Raw genomic sequence first — 27,274 nt, 5'->3', positions numbered from 1 at the left:
ATTTGCTCAACAGTGAGCCTGCAGTAATCCATCTTGAGGACTTCGGCTTCTGTGCGGAGATCTACCCAGATGTCTTCAATGCGATGAACATGCACAAAGGATTTCTTGATATTCTCCTTCATACCTCTATAATCAAAATCAGCTCTAGGTTTAAACCTTTTGAGCTTGATTTCCTGCAATTCAGCCTCCATGGCCTTAGCTTTCACAGATGTGACAAGGGAGTATTGGCCAATTTTCAATGGGTTTGTGGTAGAGATCCTGTTGTGACGTTTTCACACATCGCCCCATTTAAAATTGGGACCCCCTCTTTTCGCTTTTGTTTTGCCTGTTCTTCTCTCTGCTTTTAGGGTTTTGAATGAGTGAGTTGTCTGTCTGGGCTAGGGCTAAACCTTAGGGGTTTCTTTTGGATGTTTTTCAAGTTGAGTCCAATCAAATTTTGAAAGTTATTAAGCATCCTTTCGAGGATTGATTATTGAAGTAAGATAAGTCTATCAGGAAGTCAGATATGTCTCAGGTTAGGTCTAGTCAGGGTTTTTTGAGGGAAAATTCAAATTTTGTCTAAGTGTTAGCATTTTGAAGATGAAATTGTATATTCTTGCCTAGGTAAATTTTGATCAATTTTCAGAGGCAAGATGATGCCTGAAACAGAGAAAGTGCTCCTGTCCTTCACTGGAGGCCCAAGGCGAATTTCATTCTAAGTGCAATTTCTTGTTTTGCTAGGGCTTGCTAACTGATTCCTGGCCTTGAAGATGACCTAATTCTGCCTTGTGAAATGACTGGAGACCTAAATTTTGAATATTTTAGCCAGAAAGGACAAAAGTGCTCCCGTCCCTCACCAATGGACCAGAGCACAAATGTTATTTTATGCATATTTGTCACTGACTTTTCTATTTTGTTTTGTGCAGGGTCTTTCGGAATGATAATTGGACATGACTTGATACTTTTGAAGATTTTGAAGGCACAAAAATGGTGAATTTTGAAGGTTAAAGGAAAAAGTGCTCCTGTCCCTCACCAAGGGACCAAGGCAAAGTGCTCCTGTCCCTCACTGAAGGACAAAGGCGAAAAGACTTATTGGAGCCATTCCTGACCTTGTTTGGTTAAATTGAAACATCAAAGGCATAGTGGAGGACTAAATGAACATGATAAGGCATCCAGACTTGATTGAAAACAATAAAATGCTGAAGTTTTTGCCTAGAAGGTAAAAAGTGCTCCCATCCCTCACTGAAGGACCAGAGCACTTTTCTTTATATGCACAATTTTAGACCTTTATTGGACATTAACTTCTATTCATAGCATGAAGTAAGATGAAATCTTCCCTAGCAAAGGGATTTCGAGACGAAAAGTGAGACAATTTGGCTTAGAGGGCAAAAAGTGCTCCCGTCCCTCACTGAAGGACCAGAGCACTGAATTTCAAATTCGCACTATCTTTGCAAGGTTAAGGTGATTTTATGATTTGAAGAGGTCAAGGGAAGCATGTTTTGTCCATTGAATATAATTTAAGCGGATCACAAAGGACTAAATCAACCCAAATGACAAAAAGTGCTCCCGTTCCTCACCAAGGGACCAAGGCGAAGTGCTCCCGTCCCTCACTGAAGGACCATGCCACTTTTTCAAGTTTCTCTTCTTTGTTTGATATTTTATGGCAAAACTTGACTTGGATAGGAAGGACGAATGATGTTTTATGCCTTGGACGTAATTGAGAGGTTTAAAGAACAAAGAAGTAAGCCAAGATGTAAAAAGTGCTCCCATCCCTCACCAAGGGACCAGAGCGATTTTCCAAAAAGTGCTCCCGTCCCTCTCCAAGGGTCCAGAGCGATTTTCCAAAAAGTGTAAATTTCTTGCAAAGACAAGGCAAGTTTGTGATTGAAATGAATGGAAGAGGACATGATTAGCCCATTGAAGATAATTTGTAAGGCTAGCAAAGGATGGATAAGCCTAAAAATGAAAAAGTGCTCCTGTCCCTCACTGAAGGTCCAGAGCACTTAACATGTTATCTCGCCTTTCTCGCCAATTTTGGACAAATTGAGGCCAAGGCGCAAGTTTGAAAAAGTGTTTAAAATGCCTTGAAGTGGAATTGAGATGCGAGAGTTGCAAATTTTGACGACAACTTGCAAAAGTGCTCTCGTCCCTCACCAAGGGACCAGAGCGCTTTTTTCAAACATGACCATTTACCTTGCATTTTGAAAGGATATTTTTATTACCAAGGCTCAAGATGGAGTGAAATATGATATTCTACGCCTTGAGGGTAAATTGAAGATTAATGTGATCAAGAATTCATACAATGGACTCAAAAGTGCTCCCGTCCCTCACTGAAGGACCAGAGCACTTTTTATGAAAACAACTAATTCCCTTCGAGATTATGCTAAGGCAAAGTTGTGTGAGATAGGAAAGAACTTCTAAAGCATGGTGAACGAAGGTTTGACTTCAAAAATTGAGAATCCTAGCCTAAAAATGAAAAAGTGCTCCTGTCCCTCTCCAAGGGACCAGAGCGCTTAACATGTGCATTCATTATTTTTTGCCATATCCCAACATTGACATCCTCCAAATCGCATGAAATGCCAAAGTCATTAACTTCGAAATATTTGAAAAATTTAAATTAAATTGGCATTTAGTAAAGGCGCATGGCATTTAATAAATTAATTTTGAGCCTTAGAAAATCAAAATTTTAATTATAAAGGCATTTAAAATTAATTTTTATTAAATTAAAATTAAAAGATGGAGCGCACAAGGCATTATTTTGTCTTTATTTATCAAGTCGGCCTTCTTCTTAGTGTTTTTTATATTTTATTTTAAGGCTTATTTGCTAGGTCGGCCTCATGGTTGAAGAAGGTGAGCGCTCTATAAGAGAGGAGTGTTGTGGACAAATGCAAATCATTCATTCATCCCTTCTAAAGTGCGAAAGTGTGGAGACTAAGGAGGGCGAAATTCATTTTGAAGGCTATTGGAGAGGCGAATTTCTTGCTAGATTGGAGGATAAATTCTAGATGTTTTGAAGGTATTTAAGACGAATTTCCAGATTTTTGAAGAGGAAGGTGGGGTTCTTTTCCAAGCTAAAGGAGGCGCATTTTATCCAAGGGGGGCTTTGATCTACATTTTGCCTAGCAAATTCTCCTATTTTTGCATCATTTCTTAGAGTTAATTCTCAAGAGGAGGTATGGCGAAATCATCTTGACACCCTTATTCAAGGTTTGATTTTTTAGACATTTTTTGGAAAAATCTAAGTATTACATGGTTAATTAGGAAATGATAACTCAAGATTTATCATGAAGTTTCCTAATTTAAATCTTAAATCTTCCTTTTGAATCCTAATTTCTACACTTCAAGATATATTATTAATTGTGAAATGTTGTGTAGGTATCAAGATGGCGACTCCCAAGCTCGAAAGATCTACAAGTCGGAAGATTCTCCTCAAGGAAAATCAAGCCAGATCAAGGACGGTCTCCTCCAAGAAGATCAAGCAAGGACAAGGGCGACCTCCTCCAGCCTAGCATCGACAAGGATGGCTTTCTTCGATCAAACATCAACAAGGGCGACCTCTTCCAATCCAGCATTCCAAGGCGAGGTACATCAATCATCCTGCACATCAAGGACACAAGAAGTCAGAGCAAGGGTTTGTTGAAGAAGTAGATAGTTCCAGATGGGTTAATTAAAGCTAGCTTCTCAACAACATCAAATTGAATGTCTACCAAGCTACAAGTGTCAGACAAGTTGGCATCCTAGTCATCACTCCTCCAGTCGGATTGGTCCACCTCAACAATGTCCAGATTCAATGTACCTAACTCATGGAAGGTGGCACAAACTTCGATGTACCTACCCCGACTATCCATTGGTGGAATTTTCCAGAGAGGACATGTGTCCAAGCAATACAATTATTTCATTGGTCAAGCATTAAATGTTATGTAATGGTTGTAACAAACCCTAATTAGGGTTTTCATTGTAAAATCTTGGCCATTGATCTCAAATTGATCTTAGCCATCGAATTGTATTGTGGGCACTATATAAGCCCTGGCATTTCATTTGTAAAGGCAATAGAATAGAGTTATTAGATAGAAAGCAGTTAGAAAGGAGTTAGTGAATAGAGAGTAGCTAGCTAGTTGATAGAATAGCAATTAGGGTAGAGTAGAGAGAGAAGGCAAAGATTGTTGCCAAGAGGTTGTTGTAAAAGACTTGTAACTTCATTGAAGAAATGGTAAAATTTATGGGTCGATTCGACAATTTGCATGGTCTCTATACTTCTCGTATTTGATTTCATGTTATTAGATGAGTGGAAGAAATGTGCTTGATTGATGGTGGAATTCGTATATCCATACTACTAGCAGTTTGTTGATTGCAGACTTGCCTTGTGTAGTCAACTGGAATCATTCAGCTTAAGCTTAACTTCAATTGTCGCTTCTTCATTGATATGCATCAACCTGATGGTGTCTATGCCTGCAGTGATAATTTGAACATCATAAAGCTTTCCTTCGAAGATCGCACTAACCTTGTGGAGATGGTCCTGTGATGCCAAAACAAGACTTAGTTAGAATTTCATCAAAGATCATTCATTGCTCTTACATTCTTAGTGTTAGGATTAGATCCTTTCCTCGCCCTCATCTTTTTTCCTTTTTTTTTTAATCAAAGCTAGTAAGAGCCTGTGTTCTAGTAATATTCAAAGCAAATCAGAAGTTCAATCATCAAGTGTAAGTCCCCTTGTGATTTCAGCAAATCACATCATACCATAGAGAGCTTATCCACACGTAGAGATCCTACAACGAAGAACCTTGAAGTCACCCTGATTGATCCTTTTTTGTGATATCTTCAGCAATCAGAGGCTTTACTCAAGAGAGGATAAGGTACCCTTGGGTATTTTATTCTGTGTTTGATAGTGTACAAAATACACGTCAACAGATCCCCATTCCAACCTTGTGTCCAGCAGACTGAAAAGTGTGAACAGCCATAATCTGTCTTCCCAACTCCATAAGAATTATCTTATCGGTTGGGTATCTCGGAAGCATGTATGGCTGACCATCATAGCATCCTATCCTCATATAGGTGAAGGTGGGAAATCGCAGAAACAAACACCCATACTCAAACACCTTGACCCTAGCCTCATCTGATACTCTTTTGTTCCTGAGATTTCTATCAAACTGACACATGAAATATCCAAAGAATGCGTCTTGGATTCTTCTAAAATGCAGTCTGCTGGGTCTCAATGGCAACTGGTCATAATATTCCCAAACTGGTATAAGCGAGCGATCACCCTTGGTAGAAAGACCTGGAAAGTGTCTAAGTGATGCTGCTAAATATACCAATAAGAATTTATGAAGAAGGTCATGGTGGTAGGAACTGCTGCAAGTTGTTCGCACAAGGCATCGCTGATGACTTCCCCCCATGAAATGTGATGTGACTGTCATATGAACATAATGAACTGATACATCCATGGCTCAAAGACATTGGAATGTTCAAGGCCCATCATCCTGCTGAGAAGAGTGATGGTGTCTCCTATCTCCCATTTGAAATCACAATGGTACAACTTTGCCCACCTTGAGAAGGAAGGTCGTGGCTCTTGGATCCACCTATTGATGTGCCGCTTGCAATCTTTTTCCCTCTTCAAGTAATATTCCGCTGCACTTTCTTTGATGATTTCCATATAAACAGGTGCAAGAGGTATTCTGAAGACCTTCTCGATTGTATTCGCATCGAGACGAATTATAGCTTCACCATCATCATTTTTTATGACTCTTGATTCCTTGTCAAAATGATGGGCACAGGCAAGAACGAACTCAGGTTCTAGGGCAGCCACCGGGAAGGAAGATGCATGATGGATATGGCTGTCCAACAGCCGCTACAAGTTATTATCCTGTGGATCTTCTACCCTATTGACGAATTCTGCCATATCAATGTGCTCTATCTCCGTGTCTCTGATGCGATCCAAAGGAGAAGAAACCTGGGAAGGTGCAACCTCATTTTGATATTTGTCATATTTGTATTTCATTTTCTTTGGAGTTGGAGATGCCGGCAAATCTGACATTGATTGTGAACCTGGAATGTTGTGATGAAGACTTAAGAGAGTTAAGGCAACATCATAGTCAGCTGCAAATATCATTCTTCCTTCTCCAAATGGGTAAAACTTTGATTCTTGAATTTCACAATTTTGTGAGAGGAAGAGGGGAAATATGTAGAAATGGGAAAATCTTGACTTTGACCAATTTCGGTTCTTGGGAGAATTTTCGCAAGTATACAAGTTGGAAAGGACATACATGCAATCGAGGTTTTAAAACCCGAATACAAGTACACTTGTAAATTCGAAAAATGGAGAAATGGACGAAAAATGAGATTTTGACTTGCGGAGAAATGACGGAAACGGAAAGTACGGATATGGCGAACATGGATGGATAGAAATGGGAAAATCCAGGAAAGTCATTTTCATAAAAATGGGAAGAACTCTTCAACATGTAATCTGGTTTTCAAAACCCGAATTTGCAAGGGAGGGGTATTTCACACTTTTCAACTTGGAACTTTAACAAAAAATGGTTAAATTCCTTTACCGTAGGGGAAGAACAAGAATTTCCAGCGAACTTGTAATTGGGATTAAAAATCCCGAATACAAGTAAAGATGGAATTTTGGGAAGAACAATGCAATTCGAAAATTGCATACCAAGGGGAAAAATCCTCTCACAAAAACCGATTTTGGGGGAAGAACAACACATTTACAAAAATGCAAACTAAGAAAGAAAACTAAGAAAGCAAGAAAATAATAAAATAAAGGAGAGAAAAGAAAGAAGCCATACCTTTCTTGAAAACTGAAAATGCTTCTCCAAAAATGCAACAATCCTTGGAATGAAGAAGCAAAATCAATAATAAAGACAAACCACAATGCAGAACCCTTGCCACGTTTTTGGAAAAAATGCCTTTTGCATAAAAATGTGGCAACAAACCCCAAAGAAATGGCGTGAAAAGTTAATGAATCCTCTTCTATTCTCAACGCCTTAGCATAGGATGCAAAAACGATTCATATTGTTGAAGATTCGTGGCATCAAATGCTTCCAAAATGAAGACAAAGGAATCACGTGTTAGCTGAAAAACGTGGTATTTAATGCATCTTAGATGGATCATTAAATAGCTTAAATCTTATCCCAAACTCCACGCCTAGGTGAGAGAAGGGAAAACGATTTAGGAGAATGCAGATTTGTGGAGTGAAAAACGCCCAAAATGTGGATTGAAGGAACCACATGTTAGCTGATTTAGCTCAAAAAACCAGTAACAATAAACCCTAAATGGCGTAAAATGTGTTTGTAAATGCATGAGAATAGGATAGAATCCTAAACGCCTTGCATCTCCAACAAATCTCCACAAAAAATCGCTTTGAAATCTTCAACAAATCCGTTTTTCTTGCAAATCGGGTTTTTGGAGACAAACAACAAGTTCGAATTGTCATGAAAAAATAAAAATCGGGTTTTGGGGAGGAAATAACAAGTTTGAATTTCACTTTTTCAACTTACAAGCCAAATTCGGGATTTTTTAGACAAATAGCAAGTTCAAAAATTCACTTTTTCCACTTACAAGCCAAAATCGGGATTTTTTAGACAAATGGCAACTTTAAAAATTCACTTTTTCACTTATTAGGCCAAAATCAGGTTTTTTGGAGCAAAATGCAAGTTTAAAATTGTCAAAAATGCACTTGCAAGGCAAAATCAGGTTTTTTGGAGAGGAATACAAGTTTTAATTTCTTGTAAAAGGGAAATAAAATCCCTACAAGAAGTAAGAAAGACTTGCACATATGTAATGGGGATTTAAAATCCCTATTACATGCAAAAACCATTAAAGTAGCGGTTTTTTGACCAAACTGCAAGTTTACTTGTAGTTGAGCCAAAAAATCCCTATTTTAACTAAACAAGACCAAAAAACAACAAAAAAGACAAAAACAAGAAAGGGAAATTTAAAACAAATTGCAAGTAACATCTTTTAATAAAGATGCACATGTAATAAGCTAAAAATTCCCCTACAACAACCAAAACAATGAATATCATTAAAACTTGCAGTTTGAAGAAAATTCTCCACCTATAGTCGGGGTTTTAAAATCCGAAATTGAAGGAAAGACATAGCAAACGAACCCAGAATTTGACGAAATTCGAAATGTAGTTCGAGGATGGACTGAAGATTAAGCTAGTCCAAGGATTAGTCGAAATTTTGCCTCAGGAAGCATGCCATAGAGTAAATTTTTTCATTTTTTCACAAAATTTTCATGTAGTGGTCCTTCATTTTTGGAAACAAAAATGAGGACAACATACACAATGCCCTTAACAACTATTTATTATTTATATAATATATATATATATATATATATTTGATTGGTAATAATAGTTTATTTAATTAATATTAAAGTTATGAAATTACAAAGTTTACAGCCATTGACCAAAATAGACTTGTCATTGAAACAAAAAACCAGTACATCCCCTCCCACAATCATCATCAACCCGAAAAACCCTTGATCACTTGTACTGAATCATGTAAAACATTACGAACAATTATCATTTACAGAGACTTGACCACACATGCAAACCCTAGAAACTACCCTTGAAACTATCTCGCACTAGCATCCTATCACCTCGAGGAGCAAGAGACAAAACCCTCGTGTCAGACTCAAAAGTCATCCACCATGCTCCTATTACATACATTGCCAAGATAACACCATTAACCAAGAACAAAAAACATGAAGACAGAGAGCAAATTACTCCATGCTTGCGACCACCCCACCTGTGCTCTACCTCTTTGCCTTCACCACCCTCCCTCGTCTTAGGCCCCGTTTTATTTTGCCTTTCACCTTTCCGTCAGCAACCACCATCACACCACCCGCCATAGCCTCTCTCTTTTTGAGGTAGGTCTTCAAAGATTCCCACCCGATGAGAACCTTTGCCCGCTGTTCATCCCTATTGCACTCTGCAGGCCAACAAATGAATGGGACTAATTCATATACCTCCCCTACGTTTGGGTCCTCTATTCCCTCACTCACATCAAACTATACCCCCTGGACAACCCACTCCAAAATGGAATCCAACCTAATCAACCATTCCTTGTCCAAGATCGCTCACATCACCCATTAGACAGTTCTCGTGGCCTCACCTAGGTCCAATCCCTACGCAACGACCATAGTCACAATATCCATGTTGGACCTGTAGCGATTCTTTTCTTGAAGAAAGACATCTCCCAGTAAAGCCCCCATTACCTGCACAAATTCATCGTCTCCAAATTTGAAAAGCCCCTTCAAGTGCTTTCCTGAAGCCAACCCAAAGAATGTCGCCTGTGATCGCAATGTCACCAAGGGGAAATTGGCTTCCATTGTCTTGTCTCTACACAAACACCTTAGCTATTGTTTGCAGAAGAATACACTCAACACCCCCTTTTAATGCCACCTCAAATCCCCTATCCCATCAAACATTCTCCCATGTCGTCTCATAAATGCAGCATTCATTCGCCTACGTGCCAACCATGTCAGTCATCTAGGATGAGAGTACAGTAGTCCTCGACCCTCAATTCCCCCACATCATTAAATGACAATGCCCATTTAGATAGAGCATCCACTAGTTGATTTTTCAAACGTCAGATATGGCTAATTTGGTAGCTTTGCAAAGTTGCCAATTCATTACGAATTGCAAGGATGTACTTCTACAAGTGTCAAGCTTGCACTTTCCCTGAAATGATTAATGAATCACCCTCCAAATAAATTTTCGACAATCCCAAACGTTTGCCAAATTTAATTGCTTGAAGGGCCACCATTGCCTCTACCACATTGTTTGTACCATCCTCTAATTTTTTTGCACCCGTAGCAATAATATTCACTGCCCAATCGCTTGCCACAAAACCAATGCCCGAAGGGCCCGGATTGCCCTTAGAGGCACCATCAAAATTGATTTTACACCAACCTTCCTCCGGTTTTTTCCACGAAACCTCCAAAGATCTATTGATATCCGAATTAACCTGATCAAGCCCATTCACGGACTGGAGTTTGATGCCTGGCCATTTCATTTGGATCATTTTGTCCTCGCAAGTGAAGGTAACATTCAATCTAAAGCAATGAGAAGCAGCTACACCTACCGTTTCTTTAATCAGATGATTAATTCTGAACAACAACCTCTCCATTGATTTCTTCTTGTCCTAAAATATGCATCTATTGACTCTATTCCTTTCCTTCCAAATCTCCCAAATGATAGCCGATGGGCTAATCTCCCATACACAAGAAAGAGTTGATTTCCTTTTTCCACTCGGCCATCCAATAAAAAGTTGCTTTAGGGTTTCTGGAAGAGGTTCTTGCCATTCCAATTTTTGTAAAACTGTTTCCCAACACTTAAAATCCACCTCACAATGGAGAAGCAGATGATCCACATTATCTTCATCATTTTCACACATCAAACATTTTGAATGCCCCATGAATCCCAACCTTTTTCTTCTTTCTTCCATTAGAATCCTACCCCTGATTACCAACCATGCAAAAGCCCTAGCCTTTGGAAGGCAGTCCTTTCCCCAACATAAGAAGGATGGCCAACAGTCCTCTCCATCTCTTCTATCCAACAATTGATAACCAAGTTTTACCAAGTAGTCTCCATTAGTAGCTCCATACGACACCACCCTATCCTCCATCTCATGACCTTCTTCTAAAGATTTCAGCCATTTTGTTAGTTTGTTCAATAGTCAACCCCTCATGACCCAAAGATCTCCATGCCCATTACTCGCCATCTTCCCCTCTTTTTAGTTCCATGTAATCCCGAATTTTATCACCCCACCTTTGATAGAAAATCAATTTTAAGTCAAGCAACTCCCCATTATCATTAAAAGAAGGGTTACCCTCCCAAGAATCATCCCAATACTTCACCGAGCATCCATTGCCAACTTGCCAAGTTATGTGATCAACAATTACCGGCTTGCAAGACACAATGAAATTCCAAATAGTTGAACCCTCCGGAGGGTTACAAATAGTGAAGATTCTATGGTTTTCCTCCTAGTCCAAGTACTTCGCTTTCAAAATATTCACCCACAATTGGTTTGGATTGGAATAAATGCTCCAAACCAATTTCGCACCCATGGCTTCATTCATTATCTACCAATCCCTCAATCCTGCCCCACCATCATTTTTAGCTCCATAGATCTTCTCCCACGCCAAAAGTGGGAATTTGTCTTGGTCCCTAGCTCCATTAAAAAAAAAATTCCCCATTTTCTACCCAATCACCTTCACAATTTTCTGAGGGACTTTCAAGCACATCATAGAGAATATTGGGATTGCAGAAATAACTGACTTCAACATTGAAATTCTACCAGCCAAGGTGAGTCATTTGCTTTTCCATGCATCCATCCTACGCATGCAACAATCCACAAGATCTTTCCACAATATGGATCGACAAGCACCCCCAAACAAAGGAGTACTCGGGTATTTACCAGGCAGGGTACCAGATTTCGTTTCCAGGATCCTACAAATTTCCCTTTGTTTTTGACTTGCTGTATTAAACAAAATAATTCTGATTTCCTCCAATTAATGCACTGCCTGGATACCTTGCTATACTTGTCAATTGTTTCTTTCATAATTCTCGCTTGTCGGAGAGTCGCCTCTCCCATCAAGAAAGTATCATCAACAAACTGCAAATGAGAGGGTGGGTACATTCCTTGCACCACTTTTATCCCCCTCCAAAGCCCATCCACCCTTTTTCTAGCGATTAGTCATCCCAAAGCCTCAGCCATAATGATAAAGAGGAAAGGGGACAATGGATCCCCCTGTCTAATGCCGTTTTGAGAAGCAAAGAAACTCTGAGGACTCCCATTCAACAAAACTGAAAACCTCAGGGTATTAATGCAACTCCCAACCCATTCCACCCACCTACTATTGAAACTGAACGTACCAAGAATCATAAATAAAAATTCCCTATTCACTTCATCATAAGCCTTTTTGATGTCAAGTTTAACCATCATGCGTTTAGTTTTCACAGTCCTGATAAAGTGAATAGGCTCATGTGCAACTATAATACCTTCAACAATCAACCTATGAGGGGAGAAGCCACTTTGTTCATCAGAAATAACCGTTCTCAAAATAGTTTTTAGCCTATTGGCAATGACCTTGGAAATTATCTTGTATATCATGTTACATAAAGAGATCGGCCTGAAATCTTCAAAAGATCGCAACTCTTCCCGTTTTGGAATGAGAGCAATAAATGTATTATTAAAGTCTTTTAGAATAAAATGAAACTTCCTAGACTCCTCCACAACTTCCCAAAGATCAAAAGAAAAAACATCCCACAACTTCTGAAAGAAAATTGTAGGAAAGCCATCCGGCCCTAGGGCTTTCTCCCCTCCCCATGGAGAAAAGAGCCCGTTTAAGTTCTACCAACTTGACAGGTTTCATAAGCATGTGAGCTTGATCTTTAGAAATATAGTTAGGAATAACATCCCTAATATCATTAGCCTAATGAAGATTCCGATTGACCCCATTGAGAGTATTACAAAAATACCTGACCGCTTCATTGTTGGTGTCCAATGGATCATACAACATAATGTCCTCAGAGTTTGCAATTGTGAAGAAACGATTACATGACCTCCTAGCTTTAACATAATTATGGAAGAACTTTGTGTTTTGATCCCCTTCCTTCAGCCATGTATCTCTTGATTTCTGTCTCCAGAAGATCTCTCTAGCCAAGGTTTCTGCATACTTCTGATTTAACTCCTTTTCCCTGTAAACTCAATCTCCATCATCCCTTCATCAATTAGTTTGGCATGAAGCTCCCCCAGGGCATCCTCCAACTGTCATTTCTTAGAGAAAATGTTTTTGAACGTTTCCCTATTCCACCTTTTAAGACATTCTTTGAGAAATTGCAACTTTTTAAAGAAAATAAAGGCCTTGTTGCTTGGCGTAGAGGGAGCCATCATCCACGAGCTTGCAACTAAATCTTTAAAACCATTCACTCTCAACCATATTTTGTCAAATTTAAATGGACATCGCATAGGAGAAGCTTCTTCCTGTATTATCAAGCTAATTGGATAATTATCTGACCCTGTAATCGGTAGAATTTTTGCCTCACAAATCCATTTAGCCACCATCCAATCCTTAGCCAAAAAGAACCTATCCTGTTTCTCAACAATATTCAAAAAACCCTGACGTCTGCTAGTCCAAGTAAAGTCCCCTTTCTTGAAATTCACCTCAAGTAGTCCATTTTCTGAAACAAAATCGTTGAAGTCTCATTGTGCTTGTCCAACCCAACCAATACTACCCTTTTTATCCAATGGGTGAAGAATGGCATTAAAGTAACCCCCCCCCCAAAAAATGGCCTCATTATCAGCATTCAAAACTATAGTAAGATTCTGCCATAACTCCTCCTTTCCACCAATACTATTCGGTCCATACAAATTAAGCATGAAGAAGGTTGCATTCAGAGGTTTTGAAAAAATCTTAATACACTACCAATGTCTATCCTGACTAATCAATTGAACCTCCAAAGTGTACTCATTCCACAACACACCAAGGCCCCCAGAGACTGCAATAGCTTCCACAAAAAAACATCTCCAGCGACTAAAACGCTTGCTCTAGAATTCAATACAATTCTCCTTCAATTTGGTTTCCTACAACATCACTAGATCTGGCCTCGACTAATCAAAACATCTTTTCATTAGTCAAACTTTGCCAGGGCCATTGAAGCCCCTAACATTCCACGATAGGACCCTCATTGTTCTTGGGAAAAGGCTATGCCTTTTCCTGATCTAAGCTTGCTTTGCCCTTTGGCACTACTTGCAATTTCCACTTGCATTTTCGTGGTCTTGGGCCCCTTCCTTTTCTTCTCCCCAATTTTGATCTTTTCCACTTTCATGGAAGATTGTCCAAGGCTCCTCTTATCCATTATTCCTAAGTCTGCATTCCTAAAATACCCTCTTCCAAAGCATCCTCTACACAATCATATTCATTCTCTAGATCGTCAAAATTATCCCCACTTTCCTTAGCCTCTTCAAAGGAGTTTTCTAGGTTTCTAATAGGGGATATTTGAATATCCTTGAATTGCACCTCTTCATCAGCGACTGTAATTCCATCCCTAACAACTTGTTGTTTGACCCTTTAAATCCCACAAGCCCTATCTCCACCAGAGTTTGAGCTATCAATATGCTCTACACCGTCCATCTCTTGCCCATTTGAATGTGTGCTTCTTTCCATTGAATACATCTTGCTTGTGCATTTCTTCAGGCACGTCTTCATTATCATTAGTGGGTTTCACAGACCAATCTTTCATAGGTTCACAAGCCCCCCCTCAAGATAATACTAGTTCATACGTTCGTAGGCCCCCCTAAAGATAATACTAGCCTGTTCCAGTTGACATTCATGAATTCATCTAGGTATTCAAGGCTCCTTTTCTCTTGATCAATTCTATCCAACAAACCGATCATTAATAAAGAGTTGTTGTTTACAGCTCATCCATGATTAATCCGGTTAGGGCAATCCTCAGAAGCAATAATCATGTTAACACCTCCCACCAAACTAGGAGTCATGCTTTCTGGTTTCTTAAATGGAACAGGTCTCACATCCTTCTCAAAAATAGAATCAATAGCATTTAAAAGCTCTTGGTTCCAATTCCCAAAACTTGCTTCGACTATAGGTGGTTTATCAAGCTCGTTCATCATTTCTTGTAATTTGTCAGAAACCCTATTCTATTCCAGCTCTTTCCCTTTCTCATGGGCAACACAATCCTCTATAAAATGCTTCGTGCTTTTAGGCCTCTTACAGTTTTCCACAACCTCTTCATTCTCAATCTTTTGCTTCCAGATTCCCTCTGGTGATATAATTTCTATTTCTATAGGGATGGGAGGAAAGGGCCGCCAATGAAGATAGATCCTAGAGTAAATGCTAAAATATTTCTTTTCAACAACATCATCCACACAGATAAATCTTCCAATCTTATTGCCAATCAATTTTAGAGTTTCTGGGTGCTTATACTCACTTTGAAGATTGTATAATCTGTTAAGGATATAGCTTCATTCGGATTGAAGCAAGTAATATATAACGACATTGAATGAAGGGTCATGTCGCCGTAGTGTCATGACTCTACATGGCATAAGCCACGTAGAAGTCATGCCCCTATGTGGACATGACTCTTCATCCTTTTATTTATAGGCATCGACACTTGCTGTGAACCGAAACCAATAACTGTGGCAGTTCCACGAACCAGCAAGCTGTCGATATTATCATAGAAGATTAGTAGTTAGAGTTATATATGTATATACACATCGGAGTTAAAACATATTCATTGCAGTGATCTTATTAAAGTCTATCCTCACTACATATTACTAGACTATTGTATTCTCTATCTCTAATCTAAATTCCTTAACATGGTATCAGAGCCACGTTGGTAGAGAAATAATAAAATAGTGACACCTCTTTTCTAAAAAAAATTCAGACTTGCATTTAGAATCAAAGGAAAATCAATCATGGTGAACGGTGTTAAAGTGGAGGATAGACTCGAAGGCGCATCCAACTTTGTCTCGTGGAGAATTCGAATAATAGCAATTCTTCAAGAACTCGAACTAGATGCATACATAGAAGAAGATACTAAGATGCCCAAAGACGAGCAAGAGAAAACAACTTGGTAAAGACACAACAACAAGCCTAAGAAAATCATAATTGATGTTGTTAAAGATCACATTCTTCCTTATGATATGTTCAAGACCATTCAAAACTCATATGAAATAAATAAAGCAAGCAGATTGCTCACTTTAAAACAACAATTAATGCATATCTACATGAACAAAGGAGAAACAATCACATCCTATTTCATGAGGATTTCAGAATTAAAAGACCAATTGTCAACTATTGGGAATAATATAGATGATATGGAGCTATCTCTAATAGCACTTAAGGGATTACCATCCAGTTGGGAATCCTTTATTCAAGGCATTAGTGCTTGTCTGACACTACCAAAATTCGATCAACTCAAGAATGATTGTACTCAAGAAGAATCTCGACTAATCACAAGAGGATTGGGTCCAAACAAAGGGGGAGAAATTCAAGCACTACATGCTAACACAAACAACAAAGGGAAGAAAAGGAAGTTCAAACAAAAGAGAGGAAATAATCACAAAAGCAAAGACTTCTCCAAGATTCAATACTACAAGTGTGATAAATTTGGACACACTCACAGGTTCTGCCCAGAAAGAAAGAAAGCTCAAGCAACCATAGCTGAAGTCAAGGAAGTAGAGAATCCTCTATTTTTCTTAGCCTTATCAAGCGAACTAAACTCAAACAAACGTATGTGGATAATCGATAGTAGAACATCTCGACACATAACCGGTTTTAGAGATCAATTCGAAACCTTTGAAGGCCACTCAATTGAAGAAGTTACAATAGGAGACAATTCTACCTATCCAGTGAAAGGAATTGGGACCTGCTCAATTCAATTAAGAACAAGAGTTACATTACAATTGAAAGATGTTCTCTTTGTACCAGGTATCAAAAGGAATTTGGTCTCTATTTCAGGACTAGCTGATCAAGGATATCGTGTCACCTTCCATGAAGATAAAGTTCTACTCTGGCCTAAATACTCTAACATAAAGAATGCTATTCCTATAGGATCTAGAGATGGTAGTTTATACAAATTATGTTATACTCAAAAAGAAGCACTAAATCATGAAGTATCAAACTCTAATGAAATTTGGCATAGAAGATTAGGACATCTTCCATTTAGTGCCCTACCTTCTATAGGAAAAATTACCACAGGATTACCCAATCTAAAATCTGATCATGTTGGAACTTGTAAAGGATGTGCTCTAGGGAAGAACTCAAAAGGGTCCTTTCCCTCAAGTGAACACAAATCAAAAGTTGTACTAGAACTTGTCCACATTGATTTGTGTGGTCCAATGTCATTACCATCACTAAGGGGATTCTTGTGTTACGTGATATTTGTTGATGATTACTCTAGGAAAACTTGGATCTATTTCATAAAACTCAAAGAATCAAATGAAGTGTTATTGAAATTTAAAGAATTTAAGGCCCTAGTGGAAAATCAAACTTGGAAGAAAATAAAGACTCTAAGATCAGATAATGGGGGTGAATATATCTCTGAAAATTTTAAAGAATTCTACATTTCTGTTGGGATTAAGAGGGAGTGTACTGTACCTTATAATTCTCAACAAAATGGAGTTGCAGAAAGAAAAAACAGAACCATCATCGAAGTTGCTAAAGCCATGATGCATGATCAAAATCTACATATCTCATTTTGGGTTGAAGCCTCAAATACGGTTGTGTACATTCAAAATAGATGCCCTCATTCAATCCTAGAGAATATAACACTTGAAGAAGCCTTTACAGGAAATAAACCAGATTTAAGCCATCTAAGAATCTTTGGTTGCCATGTGTATATTCACGTTCCTAAAGAAAAGAGAACCAAACTAGAACCCTCTGGGAAGAAAGGCATATTTGTTGGCTACAGTGAAACCACTAAAGGATACATAGTCTATATTCCAGGACGAAGATCCATTGAAATCAGTAGAGATGTCAAATTTGAAGAAGATGCTACTTATAAACTATCTCTAAGTGCAGAAGATGATCTAACCGCAGAATCAGGTGAAAATCCTACAATTGAAAATCAGAGGGAGAATAGCATAGAAAATCATGAACTTCAATCACCTAATTTCGAGAATGCTGAAAATCCTAACAAGAAGAAAAGACCACTATTGGCAAGAAAGATGATTGAATAAAATAATGTGGAACCCGATGAAATCTTCAAAGAGAATAAGAAAACAAGAAGTCAATCATGCTATGTTGCCCTCATGACCGAACTTACAAAATCTGAACCATCAAATGTTGAAGAGGCTTTAACATGTCAAGCTTGGAAAGATGCAATGATTGAGGAATACCAATCTATCTTAAAAAATGATGTCTGGGACATTGTACCTAGACCAAAAGACAAATCAGTTGTCTCATCAAAGTGGTTATTCAAAATCAAATATGCACCAGATGGTGGTATTGAAAAACACAAAGCCATATTCATTGCCAGGGGGTTCTCTCAAAAGGCTGAAATTGATTATGAAGAGACATTTGCTCCAGTTGCCCGATATACTTATGTAAGAACCATCATTGCCATTGCAGCTTCCAAAGGGTGGAAGATACACCAAATGGACGTGAAGACCGCATTTTTGAATGGTGTTATTGGGGAAGAAGTACATATAGAACAACCTGAAGGCTTTGCTACACATGATAGAAATCTCTATATGTGTAGGCTAAAAAAAACTCTCTACGGCCTTAAGCAAGCTCCCAGGGTATGGTACGCAAGGATAGATAGGTCTCTCTCCAAACTAGGATATTCCAAAAATGAAGCAGACTCTAACATATACTTCAAAATATCGGATGGTGACATCTTAATACTTGTTCTCTATGTTGATGACTTGTTGATAACAGGAGAAGATCACCTCATTGCAAAATGCAAACAAGATCTTGTGGCTGAATTTGATATGAAGGATCTAGGTCTACTGCACTATTTTCTGGGCCTAGAAGTATGGCAAAAAGAGAATTATATTTTCCAAAATCAAGGAAAATACACCATTGATATCCTGACCAGATTTGGTATGATAGATTGTAAGCCTCTATCCATTCCAATGGAAACAAATTTTCATAAGCTCAAAAGTGAAGCAGTAGATTCAGAACCTACAAATCCTACATACTATAGACACATTATTGGATCTCTTATTTTCCTGGTAAACACTCGCCCTGATATTTGTTACACTACCAATGTGTTAAGTCATTTCATGTGCAAACCTAAGAAGATTCACCTAATGGCTGCTAAGCATGTTCTGAGATACTTGCGTGGCATTATTGGACTTGGCCTGAAGTATAAAAATGTTGAGATACAACTCCAAGGGTATTTTGATTCCGACTGGGCAGGAAGTTCCATTGATCGTAAAAGTACAACGGGGTGTTGCTTTAGTCTTGTATCAGCTATAATATCCTGGTTTAGCAGAAAACAGTCAGCAATTGCTCAAAGTTCCACTGAAGCCGAATATATGGCTGCCTCCATGGGAGCACGTGAGGCAGTATGGTTAAGGAAATTGCTAGTTGGACTATTTGGGAAGCCCCTAAACCCCAATGTGATTCACTGTGATAATCAAAGCTGCATCAAACTTTTTGTAAATCTAGTTTTTCATAATCGATCCAAGCATATAGAAATCCCATACCATTACATAAGAGATATGGTAGACAGAGATGTCATCAAATTGACCTACATCAGCACTGAAGAGCAAAGTGCCGACATATTCACCAAACCTCTTGCAAAGTTGAAAGTGGAGTACTTTAGAGGTAAACTTAGTATGACTAAATTATAATGGAAATTTCTGATATTAATCTTAATCATATGTAATTGATATATTCATGAATATCTTGAATGCAATATTGCATCTATGTGTTATGTCATGGAAGGTGACGATCTTTCATGTGATGTAAGTGTAAGATCTCTATTGTAAGGTGACGACTTTCACAATAGCTTGATCTGTTATCAAGATTGACTACATTAAGTTGCTGTCCTGGAATGTGTCGGAAATCTTGATACTAAATTTGCTATGATGAGTTATTGAATTGTTATCATTAAATGATTGTTCTGAAATATGTTGGAAATTATGGTAACAATCACATTATGATTGACTACATTAATTTGCTGTCCCGGAATGTGCCGGATATCATGATACTAAAATTATTTCACCTGTGATAATGACAATGTTACAATTGTCACTAGAATCAAGGTTGTAATCTGATAAGACTTCAAGTAGTTGTTGTCCTAGAGTGCTGGATATCAGATAATCCATATCTCTCTGAGATATGAAGTATTTCACTAGTAAGTGTTACTACGTGAATGATCATGTCAAATGAATGTGTATATCTAGAATGTTGTTCCTTAAAACTTAATTATGAAATTCAATCCTCTTTTGCTAAGAGGGAGTGTTAAGGATATAGCTTCATTCGGATTGAAGCAGGTAATATATAACGACATTGAATGAAGGGTCATGTCGCCGTAGTGTCATGACTCTACATGGCATAAGCCACGTAGAAGTCATGCCCCTACGTGGACATGACTCTTCATCCTTTTATTTATAGGCATCGACACTTGCTATGAACCGAAACCAATAACTGTGGCAGTTCCACGAACCAGCAAGCTGTCGATATTATCATAGAAGATTAGTAGTTAGAGTTATATATGTATATACACATCGGAGTTAAAACATATTCATTGCAGTGATCTTATTAAAGTCTATCCTCACTACATATTACTAGACTATTGTATTCTCTATCTCTGATCTAAATTCCTTAACATAATCTAAACCATACAGGGATTTCCTCCATCGAAGCTTTCAAGGGGTCGAAATTTCGGGGACCAATACTTAATGAAAAAGCCCATACCCCCATCATGAAGGGCCCATTATTCAAAATCCATTGTTTTTCCAAGGGTTTTTGGCAGATTACCAAGTAAAAGCCGTTTGGTAAGGTGTAAATGGTGAAATCCTTACTCCAATGCTCATTACACCACTTGCGCACCCACAAGTAAACTGGCGATTCCCTCGACCATTTCATGAAAAAAGCTTTTTCCATCATTGTTGTCACTGAATCCTTCCATTCCTCATTTTCAATATGAAGAGACAAAGAACAAGATTGGGGGATATCAGTGCTTACCTTATGAGCTTTATTTAGATCTTTTACTCGCCAAAATTTTTTGCTCAATCTCCTTGAAAGGTTTTAGCTTGACCATATCGACTCCCTTATCACTCGTCTGCTTTTGAGAAAATCTCAACCCCTTCTACACCTTAGAGATATTTTCCGTTGACCACTTAGATGTCTGAAGGGCATGATCCTCCCAAACCCTAGTAGGAGGACGCCTTGCTCTATTCTGAAATTTCCCTCCATTTTGCCACTATTGCACAATCCTTCCTGTGTGATTGCGTCAAAACCCTAACCAGCCATCACCCGAAGCCATTTGGTACTTTGTATTGGGGTTGATTATTCTGAAAATATTATTTATATAATATATTGATAATATTGAAATTTTAAATATGTATTTATTATTAACTATATTTACATAATAATTAATTTAATTGAGTTATAATTTACAAATTATTTATTTATTGTTATTGATAAATTGCATTTACTTTTATTGTTTTTTATAATTTATTTTTCAGATATATTATATTCTTTATTATTGCACCACCATCCCCAAATTTTGAGAAAAAATTGGCATCCCTGTGTCTTCCTGTTTTGAAATTTTGTGGAACATTTTTTTCTTTATTGGTTACCTTGTCAAGATCTAACAACTTTTATGAGATTAAAAGCCTCTTGAAAAGGGGAGATACAATGTATAAGGATTGAGAAAAATAATTACTTCGCTAAGCAACCATGTAACTCAATAAGAAATTGACTTGGAAATAGAAGACAATTTTGCTAGTGACGAAACAAATAGAGATAACAAGTGGCAGTCTTGTTATTGTTAGGGTGATTTTGAGTTTGTTGTTGCACTTTTATTTGTGGCATTGTTCTATAACTATCACAATGTTTTTTTTCTATTTCAAAATGTAAATACATAGAAGTAGAAAGAATGACTTGTCTATTCCTTAGTTCTTGGAACTCCTTTAGTAAATGAAAGGACAATTCCAAAGGAAGATATCTGCAAGAAATATGAACCCAAGAAGGCAAGAGAGTATAAAAAGGAGAGTTAAGAGTTGGATTATTTTGATGCAAGAAGAACTGGAGATGGTATGACATTAGGGAGATTCTTGTATGTTCTCTATGAAGATTTCTTTATTACTGTTTTTGGCAAAAGGTAGGGGAGAAAGTTGAGCATTCGCCACTTGTAGGTTTTTTTCCCCATTCTCAAGTTTCCAAGTTAAATTCTTTAATTTTGATTCTGGATGATATTCCTATAGTTACAAAATGATTTCATACAACCGCAAAAATATCTCATTTTCAACAACTTATGAACACCAATTCCAATCTTTCAACAAATATTAATCTTTATCAATTTGTATTCGATTCAAAGAGGATAGGATGGTGATTTTTAAGTTTCCTCATTGATTCTTACTCAAGTCTTGAGCAATTATAGATCGACCACCTTGTCTAAATGTCAACATGGTGTGATCTCATAACGAGATGCAAGAACATCTGCTAAGTGTAGACCGTCATATAGAAGAACAAGTGCAAAGTGTTGACTGCTGTGAGTAAAGAGGAAGAGGAAATTGTCTTGTTAATGAAGATAAATGAGCAAAAGGAGCGAGTAGAAAGATGAATTACAATATGTTACCATATTGGGATTGAGATGGATGATATTTTGAACTATATTAAGTCTAAACTGATGGGAAGGCTAAGATGTAGCAGCCCAGGGAATAGGAAATATGAAGCCTATGGCATTGCATCTTGGGAAAATTTGATATTTGTGAATGAGAGACATGGTGCCATTGTTTCAACTAAGCATGGAGAAGAATATAGGATGTCAAGATCATTGTTTCAATCTGAAAATTGAAATTGCTAGTATGCCTCACAAGGTAATTAACCTATCAGAGAGAAAGCGAGCAGCAGATCCAAGTGCAGAAGGTAATGTTTTATCATATTGAACAATGAAACAAGTGGGGTGATGTACTTGATTTGATGGACGATCAGGTGAGTCCCCAAGAGTGAACAAGGGCAAGGAGTTAGAGGGGTACTCTCCTCAACTGATACATGGTTATAAAAATGATGTCCTCAATCTCTCTAGCCAAAGCCTAAGGCTAAGAAGTGGCCAGCATGTTCTCATTTATTTCACATTTATAAAGCACTTTCTATATCAAATTTGAGAGCTGCTTTTATTTTCCATGTCCTTACTGTCTCAAGTAAGGGTACTGTTGTCATTTTATGACACCCTTGGTCATTTTAAAGTGTTGAGTTGGTTCAACATCTGCACCTATTTGAAGAAGGAAGCCGGCTTTCTCTGGAGATTCAACCCCCTTGCGCAAGGTCCCACACTTCGGGGTTGTTTCCATGTTTCACAAGGTTGCTGAGTTGATAGCTCAGCAAGGGTGCGAGCTTTTGTGATAACAGGTACAAAATGTAATTCAAGACTCTAAAGGGCCCAACTCTATTCAAGTTTACAAACATTTGAGAAGGGTTCGAAATTCAAAATTCCCAATAAACCTAAGGTCAAAAACACCCAATTTATAAACTTATGATATTCCATGTTATCCTTATCATGTATATTTCTTTGGTATTGGATGTAATTACTCAATTGCCATACCAAGTATGTTTCGGATCTATGTCTTTTCTATTTATTTTAGTGGCATATTTTGTGCATTGTAATTCTATATATAGTTGTTGCCTTACGTATAGATTAGTGTATGTTTTAGAATAGTTTATGTGATTTGTTTATAATTTGAATTGTTTTATGCATTTGTTGCATGACTTAAGTCCATGCAGATTATAGCCATACCTCTCATATGGTATGAAATGTTCAGCCCTGATTTTTTTTTGAGTTTGTTTCATAGAATAAGATGGAGATGCAGAAAGTGTTTTGTGTTTCAAGTTCATTCATGATTGTTGCATGCATTGAATATACATTGCAATGAAAGAGAATAGACAATTCATTTGCATTTAAACCACATAAAGCATCACTACATTTCAGTAAGGAATCAGTGATGAACTGAAAATCAGATTGTAATACAATTTACAGACCTGAAACAGTCTCCAATCATTGAATAGAATGCTCAGAAATAGATCAGCACCAAACTAGGGGCCAAAATGGGACAAGGACGATTCTTAGGAAGATTTCCCAAGCTTCCAGTCAACTCCAAATCTGCTCCAGCTTGTTGAAATTTCAATCAGAAATGTTAGGCACCTCCAATGGATGATTTCAGACCTCTGTAGGTTACAGATTTCAAACCTAACTGAAAACCAAATGCCAAAGGAGAAAGGTACGCCCCTCTAGGAAGGGCAATTTGCCTTAATTATTCAATACTTCATAAAACCATTCAAATAAGTAGTCAAAAGGGGGCGCCCAGCAATGAGGAAGACAATGAGTCAATACCTAGAATGAAATCAATCACTCCCACTGAGGTATTTTAATATGTTATTTATTTTGTTGTTTCTTTCATTGTTCCTTTTATTTATATTTGGATTTGCATAGCCATGTCTTATCTTTTTTCACCTTATCTCTATATTCCTTTTCTTCTTTTTCACTCCTTTGATTTTTCCTTATCTTGTTTATTAGCATTTTTATGCTATTTTACGTTTTTTTCATTTCTTTGCTATCTTATTTTTCTTCTTTTTTGTTGACTTTTGAGGTTTTTACCTGTTAGTTTTTCCCTAATTCTGTGTTTATTTCCTTTGCTTTTATTTTGGTTTTGTCATCTCTTTGTTTATTATTTTTAATATATTTTCTTGCCACGTGGCACATTTCCTATCCAGGTACTCCTCCCACCTTGCTCACTCTTTCAAGTATGTTTTGATCTGCAACATGATTTACTTTATTTTCCTTATGATCTCTATCTCATCCTGATGATGGATCACGGAGTGTGACCTGAAATGTTGATGCAAAAACACTCACAATCAAATCCAAAAGCAACACATATAGAAGACAAATCTTGATAAATAATCTACCATTTCAAAAAAAAAAAAAAGCTGGTCAAAAGATAGAAAAGGAATTTGTAGTTACACTTTGTAATACCTAACTAAACAACCGAGCATGCATACTCATCTGTTATATTAAAGAAATTGATGAGGATTGCAAAAACTGAATGTATTAAATTACAGGTTGCATTGTGTCAGAAAAGGAACATCTATTGAGAATTATCGGCAGTTTGAGATGCACAATGGTAAAGTAGTTGTGTCACTTTTAGGCATCAGGCAAACAGTCTTATTCAAAGAATCAGGAGCATTGGTTCTGGAAATTCGTTGTATTTCTACTTTAACCTTGCAGTGACTGCTATACCCCCATCAATAGTTGTATTATATATAACAGTCTGAGGCTTCCAATAGGGACCATATGGCAGCTTAAAACGCCCATCAAATATTTCATTCTCATCACGAAAGGATGGTTTCCTACAATTGGAGGTGTGAATTTGTGATTATTATGACCACCTTATATTGAAATGTTGTAACTCTATTTGTACTACCTACCATGAATCAGTAATTTAGTAAATTACCCAATGCCATTTTTTTAAACAAAGTCCATTTTAAATTTTAATTTAATTATATGAAGGTTTCACTTTTAATTAGTTTGTGTGCTATTCTGTAGGAGCGTGCCAGAATGAAGATGATGAAGGAGAAGCGTGCTGGTAAGGCACCATCATATTGGGATAGTATGCGGGGTGGTGACAGTCAAGCGACCTATCAAAGTACAGGTGATAGTACCGAACTTCTGCAGTATTTTAGAACAAAATATTCCAGGAAAAATTTAATCTGGATAATTTTTCGAATTGCTATATAACGAGAAATAAAGTATTTTGCAAGTTGTTCATTCTTTGTTCAGCCCGTTCTTGCATTTTGAATTTATTTTTTTTCAACTGTTTCCCTGTAAAAGTCTTCCCGTTGTCTTTCATAATCAAGCTACATGATAATCCCTAATTTCTAAGTTATAAATAATGTATTTATCCAAAGCTTGACAGTAACATCAACATAATTATAGTCTAGTGGACTGTTGTCCAGTAGTAAGTTGGAATTGAAGAACCCTTATTGAACGATTAAAAATATTGTTTTTCCTACCAAAGGAAACAAAGAAACATTAAGCTTGTATGATTAAAATCCAAGTCTTTCCTTCGTTAGCAATATTCGTTTTTGTCCATTCATAAATTCTTGTCATACACTGTCTTTTTCTAGACAAGAAAAACTGAATACTTTTCTTTACTTTCAATAGGCTGGTTGTTCATTCTTAAAAAAGTTTACGATCTGAATTGATATTGACTCAGGCCTGTAGTTTGCTTTGCACTTTCTTGTATCTCTTTTACAAAAGAGATTTTCCACATCTTATTAAGGGGTGCATTAGGAGGCAATATTTTGCATGGTTTGTTGTTTAAAACTGAATTGGATGGTTGACATGCTTGGCAGATAACAATGTCCGTGAGAGAGCTAGTAGAGCTGCAGCAGCAGCAAGAAAGTGGAGAGAATATTCGAGGAAAGGTGTCGATCGGAGACCAACATGCAGCCTTCCTGAGAGCAAGTCAGCTGAGGAAGATCAGAAAGAAATGCAAAATGTGTGACGGCAATGTAATATTAGACTGCAGCGAAAAGTATCTCATTAAAGAGGATATCATGTGGCAACTCAAACATTATATTCCACGTGGTAAATGTATTCCTTGTATGAAATTGAATGTATAGAAGCAATCTAATTAATGTATAATAGTAGGTCGAAATTAAACTTTCCAATGAATGCATATAATTGGCTTGAAGGGGAGCCATATAGATAACGAAGTACCTATAGGTATTGAATGTAGCCAATCAATCAGCTTCGTTGCCACAAAAGGGATACCCCACAGGAGGTGTGTGTGACTGTAGCCAATCAATCAGCCATCATTGCCACAGAAAAGTATATTCTACAGGAGGTAAACTACTTAAATACAAATTGCATTAGAAGTTTACAGGTTTATCTTTTAGCTTATCACTTTGAATGTCAAAGGCATCAAAGTTACAGGTTTACGCATAATATGGTAGGAGTGAATATTAAAGGAAAAATTTGTACCAAGTAAATAATAAGAATCCATTAAATGGTTAAATATAAGATTATCAGATATCACTTCTTATATCAATGATTTACAACAACCTTATGAGAAAAAAGTGGTTTAACTCTAAGCTTATCACTTATATTTTTTAAGGCACCAAGTTCTATGTTTACTCATGATATGTAGGAGTGATTATCCAATGGAAGATTTGGAAGAAGTTGATAAAAACAATCGACAAGTGCAAACTTATCACTTCTAATGAGAGGCATCAAGTTCAATGTTTATCCAGAACTTATCACTTCTAATGAGAGGCATCAAGTTCAATGTTTATCCATAATATAGTAGTGACTATCCATTGTTACAAAGAAAAAATTGCGTTTGTCAATAATAAGAATTCATTTCCATATGCTTGGATTAAGTCTGCTATTAATCCAGTGCTATTTTTCCCTTACTCTCCAGATGGTATGTTTAACTTTATTTAAACAAGCTGGAAAAGCAGGTTATAAATATGGAGATTTGGTTCTAGAATAGCATCTGTAACAATCAAAATACTATCTTTGTCTTGTGGAAGTTGTAAGGGTATTTGGTCCTCAACAAACATGTAATCGAGGGAAAGAATTAT

General features: G+C 37.3%; 1 protein-coding gene across 1 annotated transcript in view; it reads left to right on the top strand.

Annotated features, from left to right (window-relative positions):
• Nucleotides 1-26,733, top strand: part of LOC131034284 (chaperone protein dnaJ C76, chloroplastic) — a 227,455-nt gene extending 200,722 nt beyond the window's left edge. The window contains exons 8-9 of the mRNA XM_057965730.2: nt 25,233-25,338; nt 26,042-26,733. Coding sequence (XP_057821713.2) covers nt 25,233-25,338; nt 26,042-26,193 — 258 coding nt within the window. The 3' untranslated portion in view covers nt 26,194-26,733. The remainder of the gene's footprint in view (nt 1-25,232; nt 25,339-26,041) is intronic.
• The last annotated feature ends 541 nt before the right edge of the window (nt 26,734-27,274 follow it).

The sequence above is a fragment of the Cryptomeria japonica genome, chromosome 3, assembly GCF_030272615.1.
Source record: "Cryptomeria japonica chromosome 3, Sugi_1.0, whole genome shotgun sequence".
NCBI lineage: Eukaryota > Viridiplantae > Streptophyta > Pinopsida > Cupressales > Cupressaceae > Cryptomeria > Cryptomeria japonica.
This window is presented reverse-complemented; position numbering and strand designations above follow the sequence as displayed.